An 11,756-nucleotide genomic window follows, 5' to 3' on the forward strand; every position below is an offset into this window, starting at 1 on the left:
GCATGATTTATTATATTGATATATGTTAATACATGATGATGTATGTGCAATTGTGAATGGATGATGATGTGTGTTTGGGTCATGGATGAAGCTTATAGGTATATAGAATGTAATTTTATTTTTGGATGAATGTAATTAAGGCTTTGTTTTAGCCGTTTGAAAATTCAATGATGTTTTAGCCATTTTGCAATAAAAAATCACTTATTGATCTAAGTAAGAAAGGAGAGGTTAGAGGGGGCTACTACAGTTTGTATTAGGGTAAGTAAAAGGAGCACAACAGCTGCAACTGTTGAAAATACCTACCCATGTTGTTGAAATAGTTGCGTCTTAACTTTGCCTTTGCTCGATTCTAAGGTTTTTCTCAATGGTCTTTTACCTTTTGGCATACATTTGAGTAATAAAAATTTGATGAAAATACTACTCCACCACCCATCTTGTTAAACAAATGAGCTACCGCTTCATCATCACCCAACCAGTTGTCAACAATTCCATGGAGACGAAGTGCATTGACATCTCTCTCCGTGTTGATAAGCAAATTCATAACGATGTTACGCAAGAATGTCTCTATGTAATCTGTTACTTTAAATTTAGGGATTTTCATTTGACCTTTCTCAAAGCTTATATCGAAAATGCTAACATCATCATTTTCATGGTCAACTTTTAAGCTAATATCAGCCTCTTCAAATGAGGAAAGAAAAAAAAAATTGCAACAAGTCAAGAAAAAGCTTGGTTTCAGCATGAGGAGATGTATTCTTAATTACTTGGTGAATGCTTTTTTCAGGGGAATGGCTTTTGGGTAACATTTCGATGATAGCAACCATTGCATGTATAGTGATCGAAGGGTGAAATATTGAAAGTTGTGTAAAACAATTCAGAAAGAATAAAGAAGGGAAGCTGGTTCTCAAGCAACATGAGGTCCCGGTAGATTTGCTTTTCCATCCAAGATGATCTGAAAATAGGGTCATCCTTGTCTCTTAGCTCTTTGTGATGACATTTGTGAAGAAAGTCGATAATAAAGCAAGCATCAAGGAGTATCATTTCCAAAAATTCATCTCTCTCGAGACATATGGGGTCTGCATAACAGGCTTGAGCTCTATCCGCGATTCCCTTTACAAGGCGGAGGTAGAACTCCACTGTGATGGTGTCATTAGTATAATTATTAATGCGTTGAGAGAGGGATTGAAAATAACGCAACTTATGTTTCTCCATTGCATGTAGATTGGAGTTTCCATGGTGGTAAGGACCTATGGATACTAGTATTGGCGTGTACGCTTTTTCATTCACGCTGCGTAGTCCCTCGTGCACTGTGAAAATACAAGGTTCAGGGAGCAGAGGTAGCAAATCATGAACCTTCTCATTCATACGTCGCCCTATTTTTTCGATCTGAATCTCAACTTGATGATCAATGGAAGAATCACACCCCCGTGCACTATGAAAATCTTCACTTGGACCGGCTTCATTAAGTAATTCATTCGGAAATGCAACATGTTTGCTCTCAATATTAACGGTATGCTCCTACACCTGTTTTGTTCATATATCAGTCTTGTGAAGGAAATGAAGGAAAATTTATGCAATCCAAACGAATTATTTTCATATATATATATATATATATTTATATATATGTATATCTATAAGTAAATTAGATAGAGAACATGGAATAAAATATGCCAGAAACAAAGAGGAGACTCTTTAATTTACATATCAATTTTATGTTCTTTTCTTCTTTTCTTTTTTTTTTTAAAATTCTACTCACACGAAAACTTGTACTGAATTACTTAACCGGATAATTTTTTTTTTTTTTTTTTTTAAACTCTACTCTCACACCCCGAAAACTTATACTGAATTGCCTAACTGAATAATTTTTAATTAATTATTTATGCTAAATATAAGTGAGTAGAGAGTCATTCTTTTATTTGTTACATAAATAACCAATTAAAATAAGCAGGTGTAAGAATTTCAAACAATTATTTGACGAAAAATCATTTTTCAATTCTCAATTATTAATTTTTATCAATGCTCGGTTTCGATTATTAAATAAAGAATTGTTATTTGCACTCCACTTTTATAAATATTTGACCAACTTGACCCTATTCAGGTCTTGTTCTCAATGGTCAATTATGCAAATTTTCTCTATGGTGGAGAACAATACAAACAGAAAAATCGATCTGATATATGGAGAAGCTAACCGAAGGACATACATAAAAAGTGTGTGGATCCAAATCAAAAATCAATTATAATTTGTTGTTTTTTAAATTGAATAACAAACCGATTAATTTTGGTGCCTGTTGTGTATATAAATTATAAACACCCACTCTCTATGATTCATGAACTTCAAAATTAAATTTGATGGATGTATGTGCGTATAGAAAATAAAGGAGCCGCTATATGAAGCATGGTGTAAGTGAGAAGAAGAAAACTAGCCGTGTAAACCGTTTGCCGCTGCTGACCGTCCTACCTCCATCACCGCTTTCACGGTGAGTTTTGAAGGCCGTGAAAGATTATTTTTGATGGATGTATGTGCGTATAGAAAATAAAGGAGCCGCTATATGAAGCATGGTGTAAGTGAGAAGAAGAAAACTAGCCGTGTAAAAAACAAAAATCTGGTTCAAAAAGAATTTGATGGATGTATGTGCGTATAGAAAATAAAGGAGCCGCTATATGAAACATGGTGTAAGTGAGAAGAAGAAAACTAGCCGTGTAAACCGTTTGCCGCTGCTGACCGTCCTACCTCCATCACCGCTTTCACGGTGAGTTTTGAAGGCCGTGAAAGATTATTTTTTTCGGTTACTATCAATGGATCCAAAGACCAATCAACCAGAAAAGAAAAGGAGAAAATTTGAGAGTGAGCAGCCATAAACATTCTTGCACCATCGTTGAAGAGGAAGGTAGATCTGTCAAAGGAGCTGATCTTGATCCGGATTTGATCCGATTAGTTGAATATGGATTGAACAAAAATTCTGATAACTCGATTACGATCCGAATCTGATAATCCGTTAGTTTAACAAATCGAATATGGATTATGTTGATCCAATCCATTAAAAAAAAAAAAAAAAAATCATAATGTTATATATACAATAGTGTGATATTCTTATCCACATGTTAATAAATCTCTTAATATACATGCTAATAGTGTGGTGTTCTCATCAATGTTATATATATATATATATCTATATATCTATATATATATATATATATATATTAGGTATCATTATATTCATTTGGTTGCATAGTTAAATTATATTCATTTGGTTGCATAGTTAAATTATGTAGCATTTTGTATATTAGCAATTCTCCACTTCATCTAACTTTATAATTATATATGTTAGTAACTATGATTTTAATCCGAATTCGAATCCGATTCGATCCGAGTCCGAGCTAAATAGGATATGGATTGAGACATTCAATTCAAGAACCCATTAGAGATCCGAATCCGATAATCCGTTTACTTAATAAATCGGATATGGATTTGATCGATCCAATCCAAATCCGATCCATTGACAGGCCTAGGAAGGATACTTTTGTACTGTAAGGGACCTAAGAGATGTGTACAATTTTTAACCACACAACGCATAACCAAAATGAGATATTTCCAACACCATGGTTAAGTTAAACAAACGAGAGTAGTCGAGTATTTTAACAATTGGGATAATTCCAAAAAAAAATAGGATTTTGGAGGTAAAAGGCCAAAAAAAATGGAGTCAAATTTCAAATTTTCAAATAAATAGTTTTTTGAAAGGCTTACGTGCACATCAAAATTTGTTGCGAAATGAACCAATTATCCATTCAATTGATCTGCCCTTTCTCTCTACCGCTAAGCAGTTTGTCCTCACCGTCGCCGGTTCAGATCCTTGCTAGTTGCAGCCCTTTCAGCCATCCTTGCCACCAAGGATCAGATCATTGCACGCCAAACATGAATTTGCAGCTCATTTCTGCTGCAGCAACTTCATCATCATGAATCCATCATTGCGTCTTGAAAAGTCTACGCACGTTTGCCATCAACTGTTCATCCTTGCCCATCGCTGGAATCGTGACCCTCCTCGTCGCTATCCGCCGCCTCAGATCATCGTTGCTGCCATCATCTTCATCCTCGCCAGGCAGTTTCACCCTCATTATCCGTTTGTTGCCGCACTGTGTTTTTCCCTTAGATTCAGTCTCTGCACAGTTCCGGCCATTCCTCACCAAGAGCAAATCAATTGAACGAGTAATTTGGTCATTTCGCAACAATTTCTATGTTGTGTGAAATAAAGGACTATGTACTTCAAAAAAGCTGGAACTTTTTTTTTCTTAGTAAGTAAGTGAAAAAAAAGGAAGACCGCAACTTACTTTTTGGAAGCTTCAATTCTTGCTCATCCCCTAGTTATTCGTGCATTTCTTCTAAATCTAATATGAGTCATTCTCCTCTTTGTGATTGAATTCAAAATAATGTCTCTATCATTTAAAATTTTATTATTTTTTTAGTTTTAATACATTATCAAATATATTTATTTAAGAATAGTGTCACCCAAAATATTATGTGATTTTTTAATCCTTTGTTGAGTGAACGTACTCTTCTCATATCCTACCCACGTCACATGGAAAAGTTATACACCGTCTCGAAATCAATGATCCCGACCATTCACTATATCTTAATACAACTCTCTAATTCTGAAAAATGTTCATGTATATATGTTTATGCATACATATCACCCTAATAATGCAAAGATGTAAATAATCTCCGTTATTCTATTATGTTAGAACCAAATATTTTTGTATAGGGCCAGAATTACGGTGGGATCAAACACCAGTTTTTCATCGAAAATATATTTTGTTTCGAGCATTTTTCTTCCAAAAGATGAATAAAGAATTAATAAATTGTTATTATCTTGACTGAAGTGGAGCAGCATGTTAGTCAAGATATATATATGACAAATTTTTCTTCCAAAAGATGAATAAAGAATTAATAAATTGTTATTACCTTGACTGAAGTGGAGCAGCATGTTAGTCAAGATATATATATGACAAATTTTTCTTCCAAAAGATGAATAAAGAATTAATAAATTGTTATTATCTTGACTGAAGTGGAGCAGCATGTCAGTCAAGATATATGTATGACAAATTTTTCTTTCTGATATTGACTCACAAAATCGGCGGCATTAGCCGATTAGAAATTGATTAATGCCGGAGTGTCACAACTTGATTTGAAATTGTGCAAAAGTGATTAAGTTTAGTCTCTTTTGAGAAATTGATTGAACGACTGGAAGAAAAGAGAACATTAAATTTCTTAATGGATTCTATTTGTTGTAGCAAAAAGGACTTTTAAAGAAACTAACTGCAAATTAAATTTAAAAGGAATTGTTGGGAAATTAAATGAACTAGAATTACTATTCTAGAAAAATTAGTACTAATTGAAGGTAATTAATCAATCACAAAAATCAAGCAAATTGACTTATTCACTTTCTTTAGGCCATTAAAATGTTATTTCCAACTGAATTAATATAAAGTTTTTGCGCTGCACAACTCACATCATCCCATGTCATTTTTCTTTTCCTTTCTAGATCTCCGGATACAAGTTATTGAAAATATGAACTATAAAAATTATTATTTTTTCAGATACTAATTATCCAAAACAACACAACCAAAAATTAGAACTCTTTTCCTTTGTCAGTAATCCTGTAAAGATATGAACAAGATTGTGTGTTAAAAATAGCTATATATATACATTGTGCGCGAAGGATGAGTAGTGACCAAAGAGAAAACAAAATATTGCCTGAGACACAAGTAGTGTAAACTGCAAAGGGAACCGGTGGAAGCTGGAAATATGGCCAACTTGGATGACACATATCTCCACCAAAACAAGAGTCAAATGAACCAAAACATCCAAACGAAGACCAAGTCATTTAATAATCAATTGGAAATAGCCAATGTATAATAAAGAGATCGATAAAAAGTCACGGCCCCAAAATGGAGCATTGAGCCACATAGGCTTTAAATTAAATGGGTTTTCACTTAATTTTGTTGTGGAAGGAGTTCAGGCCTGAATAGAGGATTGTTCAGTGGTCCAAAATTGTGTCCTTGGCTAGCTATATTCCTCAACAAGCTTGATTACATTATATATTTTTTTTCCAATGAAAGTAAAAGCAATTAATTCACACACCCTGCCGTGCCTCTACTGATCTAACATTACAACCAGCATCTTACTACCCTATCGTGGTCCCATCTTGTTTGGTCTAAACCATCCATACCAAAGCACTCCTTTACCCTCTGGGTTGCCATCCAGCACAAACTTTAAACCCTAAATAGGAGGTGTACAACATATTCTATACATGCTCTTTTTTGTTTTAGTTGGCACCAGGAACTCCCCCACGCAGGGCCCCTTAGGGACCCACCGTGGGCTACAAACCTGGGGTGTAAGGCAGCCCCTATCATACACCGAGTGAGTCGACGAAACTAGAAGACTTGATAGAGGACTCGAACACTGGCCTTGTGTGTGCCAGACCCAAGCCCCCACCATCACTGCTAGCCCGCCGGGGGCCTACACATGCTCTTTTGTCAAACCCTTGTGGCTCTTTTTACAGGCACGTTGTGGGTATCATATCCAACCTTCTTCTTAGATAGGGCTTATTGTTTGGGCATCCCATCATTGGAGAGGCAACTCTGAATTCCACAGCAATACAATATCCAAATTGGGATTGACATCCTTAGTCTATCGCATTTGGAATGAGCGGAATAGAAGGATCTTCAAAAAGAAATCTCTCAATGCCAACTCAGTGCTTCACCTCACTTTGGAAACAATCAAAACCAAACTGCTGTCTTCTTCAATCTCAGACTCCTTCAATGCTAGAAGAATTGTGATGGAATGAAAAATTCCTGAATCAGTGATCCGTCTACCAGAGAAACCGCCAGATTCAAGGAGCTAAGACATAGCATTTGATGGAGATTTACTCCATGAATACGGAACTGCAATTGTTGATTTATTACGGTCATACACATCTGTTTGTTGGGATTTTGCATGGGCTTTTAATGTTTCAATTTCTGCTCCCATTGGGCCTCCATGTTTACAGTAGTTAGCATTGGGCTAACTCCTTATGGGCTGTACTTTGTTCCCCTTTATTCATTTGCAATTTAACTTACAAAAAAAAAAAAAAAAAAAAAAAACCATAAAGAGATTTAATATCCTTAATAGATTCGATCCTTTCTCCTTTTTTTTATATTAAAATCTCTCTAAAAATTTTATTTCCTTCTATTATTAGTCCTCAATCAATAGAGAGATTTAATGGTGAGCCCCAAAATATTTCTATCCTTGTCTCACCCCTTCTTCTTTTTTCTTTTTCTTTTTTTTTTTTTTTTTTTTTTTTCTTCTCTCTTTCTTGTTGCTACACCAGCCGTAATATTAAAAAGTAGAAATTTTATTAGTGAAAGATGGTCCAATTTGATTTAGTGATTTTAATTTTTCTAAACAATGAAAACTCTAGGCTTTTTTTTATTACATATTATGTTGTCTTTTGTGTATTCAAAAGATTTCGATAGAATATCTTATTTTTGTTGCAAGTTGTTTAGTTGAAATTATTGCATAAGCCAATTAGGGAATTAGAGATTCAAAAAATCTTAATGCTAAGTTTAAAATTTAGGAAACAACTAGTGAGCATGTTACTAACAATATATGGATAGATTCTATTAAAAAGTTTATTTATTATTATTATTATTATTATTATTATTATTTCCATAAAACTTCAAAATATATTGAGCCTTCTTTGACACTGCGTTGGAATGAGTGCGTTTTGATTCAAATCCAATTGATTTTAATAATGATGTAGTAAGTACGCGCGCAATAAAATTATATAGAGATGATAATGTGGCAATGTGATAGAATTTTTATTTTTGAACTTCTACTTGTGCATACTTGGAAGGAAGGAAAGAAAGTGCAGATTCTTCTAGAATAAATTGCCTATGCATATATGTACTTTTTTTTTTTTTTTTTTTTGTAAATAAATTTTATTCAACCAAAATGGAACAGTACAACAGGCAGAAGCCAAACAACAACCAAAGGCAAGAAACAACAAAAACACCTAAGAAACTGTTGCAACAAAACTACACGTACAGTAGAAGCGGCAACAGAGCCCAGAGCGGAGGAGAGCAAACAAAGCATATACTTATTTGTACAGAAATATTAATAAATCTTCCCATCCAATTAAGTAGTCTAAGCCAAATTAACCACGCCAAAGTTTAATGGAAATAACACAACATATCACCTGCTTGAACTAAGCCAGCAGATCAATGAGGGCCACTGCAGTCTGTGTTAGAGTGAGCAAAAGGAGCACACCAGCTGCAGCTGTTGAAATACTTGCCCATGGATTGTTGAAATAGGTATGCCTCAAATTTGCTTTGGCATTATTCCACCATTGTCCACAATGGTCGTTCACCTTTTTGCACACATCTGAGTAATGGAAAGATGATCCCATCATTACTCCATCACCCAGCTTGTTAAACATACAAGCCACCCCCTTATCATCACCCATCATGTTGTCCATAATTCCGCTTTGACGAAGTACATTCACATCTTTTTCCGAGTTGATAAGCATATCCATGAACCAAATGTAGTCTGTGAAATATCTGCGTTTGACAGAAGAAGAATGCTGTTCGTAGGCAATAATGTTACGTAAGAATGACTCGGTTTCATCACTCACCCTAAAATTAGGGATTTTCATGTGACCGTCCTCAAATTTTATATCAAAGATACTACTATCAGGACTGTCATCAACTTTGAAGCTAATGCCAGCCTCTTTAAGCTCAGTCACGCAAGACATTTGACTACAAATTTCACGACCACTTGAAGCTTCTATGAGTGAGGGATGATAAAATCTATGCACCAAATCAAGAAAATGCTTGCTTTCATCGACAGTTTCATTTTCATTTATTAGTTGAGCCATTTTGTGTTCGCTGTGGGATTTGGGTAGCAAAGCACAGATAGGCGTCAGTACTGCCATAGTGGGAAGGGGCACATATTTGGAATCTGGGATATGGGTTTTGTTTAACAGTTCAGAGAGAACGAAGAAGGGAAGCTGGTTCTCCACCAACATGAGGTCGCGGTAGATTTGCACTTCCATCCAAGAGGATTTGAAAATAGGATCATCCTTATCTCTTAGCTCCTCATAACAAGATTTCCGAAGAAACTCTATAACAAAGCAAGCATCAAGGAGCATCATTTGCACAAATTTGTTTCTCTTGAGATATATAGGGTTTGCGTAACAGGATTGAGCTCTATTCGCCAAGTCCTCCATGAGAAGGAGGTAAGGCTTCACACTAATTATTGTGTCATTATTATAAATATTGAAGCGTCGAATAAGGGAATACAAATAACGCAACTTATGTTCTTCCATCTCTCTTAGTTTGGGGTTACCATGGTGGTAAGGACCTATCGATACCAGTATGGGTGTGTAGGCTTTTTTATTCACGCTGCGTAGTTCCTCGTGCACTTTGAATATACAAGGCTCAGGGAATAGAGGTGGCAAACCATGAATCTTTTTGTTCAAGCATTGTATTTCTTGAATGAGAATATCTCTTGAAACACCGGAAGATTTTGGAAGATTATTTCCGCTCGAATCTGGAACACCATTTTTCTCAATATTGATGCAATGATCCATCACTCCTTGTTCTGTTTGATCACCTATTTATTTCATATATCAGTCTTGTGAATAACAGTTAAATATAAGGAATTATTAGTTATAAATTGTGTTAATGACTAATATATATCATTTTATAGAGTCAAAATCTCATAACTTCGAAAAAATAAAATTGACCAAAATATTGATGTCAACATAAAAAAACATTGCTCATTTGCTAAAAGCTACCAATTTTTGTGCACGCTGGTACCATTTTTGTTTTGGGCACAGAGGTACTACTTTTTTGTGCACGCATGTATTAATATTATTTTTTTGTGCAGCACAAAAAGTGATATTTGATGACAAAAAGTAATATCTGAGTGTACAAAAAGTGATACATATATGTCTTAAAATGGTACCTTTTGGAAGATTATTTCCGCTCGAATCTGGAACACCATTTTTCTCAATATTGATGCAATGATCCATCACTCCTTGTTCTGTTTGATCACCTATTTGTTTCATATATCAGTCTTGTGAATAGTAGTTAAATATAAGGAATTATTACATATAAATGATGTTAATGACCCATATTTATCATTTTACGGAGTCAAAGTCTCATAACTTCAAAAAAATAAAATTGACAAAAAACTGACGTGGACATAAAATCCCACGGTTCATTTGCCAAAAGTTATCACTTTTTGTGCACGCTGATACCACTTTTATTTTGAGTATAGAGGTATCACTTTTTTGTGAACGCATGTATCATTATTTTTTTGTGCAACACAAGAAGTAGTATTTGAATACATAAAAAGTGATATTTATATATCTAAAAATGGTACCTTTTGACAAATAAAAAGTATTTTCTCATGTTACAGATTAAACGTGGTCAAAAATTGCTCTAACACCCTATGCAAAATTAAAAGGGCGCAGTTTGTTTCTTTTGACAAAAACAGAAGAAGAAAGAAGTGATTTTATTAATATATCCTTTCTTTTATTTAACACGATGCACATACACTTAAAATGCGAAGTTTCAATTTTGTCCTTGATATAATAAGCAAATAATCTGCCACATCATTCATAATAGTCCACCATGGACATTCATAATAGTCCAATGATAAATCTGTATTAATGTCTCACCTATTCTACCATTCTTTTTCTTTCAACCAATCAATCAAAAAAAATTGTACCATCCTTTTCTTCGCTCCAAACATAGCCTGATGGCATTAGATGAGTTATTGTTAATTTTTTAAGTGTCCAACTCTTTTTAGAAACTATATATCAATTAATTGAAAAATAAAGAATCATAAATTATCCACCATTCAAGGTAAAAATTTAGAAGATAAAATTCATTGCAATCAATATTTCAATAAATACCAACGGGCATGTAGTTCAATGATATATTCTTCCATCCTTAAAATTTTAGAAGAAAAATATAATTCAGCAAAAAAAAAAAATTGAAAATTAAGGACCTGAATTCCACAAAATGAACTAGAGATTCAAGAAAAGAAACAATTCGCAACACAAAAATTTGAATGATCCAGCAGTAATAATTAATATATGGAAAGTCGAATAATAGTCGCTTAGATTTTATGCCAAAGATTGAAAAACGAAATGGAGAGACGAGACAAACTAACCTCGCGATTGAAGAACTCAAGCACTGACCTGTTTGAAGAAGAAAGAAGGTTGAGTTGAGCTAGCTTCTTTCTTTTTAACGTTAGATTTTATAGAATCTTCCCATAAGTACTGAGTGGACTTAAAAAATTGGAGTCAACCGATAGGATGTCGAGACGAAAAGTAAAAACAAACATGTGTAATAAACAACTCCATGATTCTCGTCACATGAAAATGAAATCATATGATACGTCACCACAATATTCATAAAAATTAAATTTGATAGTTACGGTTTTTAAATCATTATTATCTATTCAATAAATGTATAATAATATTAGAAGAGATTGGTAGAAGAAAGAGAGTTTTTAATAGGGAGGAATCAAGTTGTTTCTCGTCCTTTTGCTGATGACGCATTAGATTGGACATCTGCGGGACTCGCGCGTCACATTGTAAGCTGGATGCGTAATAAATTGTTTTTGGACAAATTACAGACAACTGAGGTTTTAATCACGTGCGGTGCCATATAACATGAATTAGAATGAATTTATATTTTTGACTTTAAAGTTA

The 11,756-nt window shown here is 34.2% G+C and overlaps 1 protein-coding gene across 1 annotated transcript; it reads right to left on the reverse strand.

Moving 5' to 3' along the window:
• Positions 1-7,940: 7,940 nt before the first annotated feature.
• LOC132281304 (UPF0481 protein At3g47200-like) lies at positions 7,941-11,356 on the reverse strand. Its single transcript, XM_059783020.1, has 3 exons — positions 11,213-11,356; positions 9,998-10,087; positions 7,941-9,643 (listed from the first exon to the last, which is right to left on the reverse strand). The coding sequence occupies exons 2-3, from the start codon at positions 10,062-10,064 to the stop codon at positions 8,238-8,240; spliced, it is 1,473 nt and encodes a 490-aa protein (XP_059639003.1). The 5' UTR covers positions 10,065-10,087; positions 11,213-11,356; the 3' UTR covers positions 7,941-8,237.
• Positions 11,357-11,756: the final 400 nt, after the last annotated feature.

Source organism: Cornus florida, unplaced genomic scaffold (genome assembly GCF_030987335.1).
Source record: "Cornus florida cultivar Cherokee Brave unplaced genomic scaffold, ASM3098733v1 CherokeeBrave_3.0.0_Hap2_Chr11, whole genome shotgun sequence".
NCBI lineage: Eukaryota > Viridiplantae > Streptophyta > Magnoliopsida > Cornales > Cornaceae > Cornus > Cornus florida.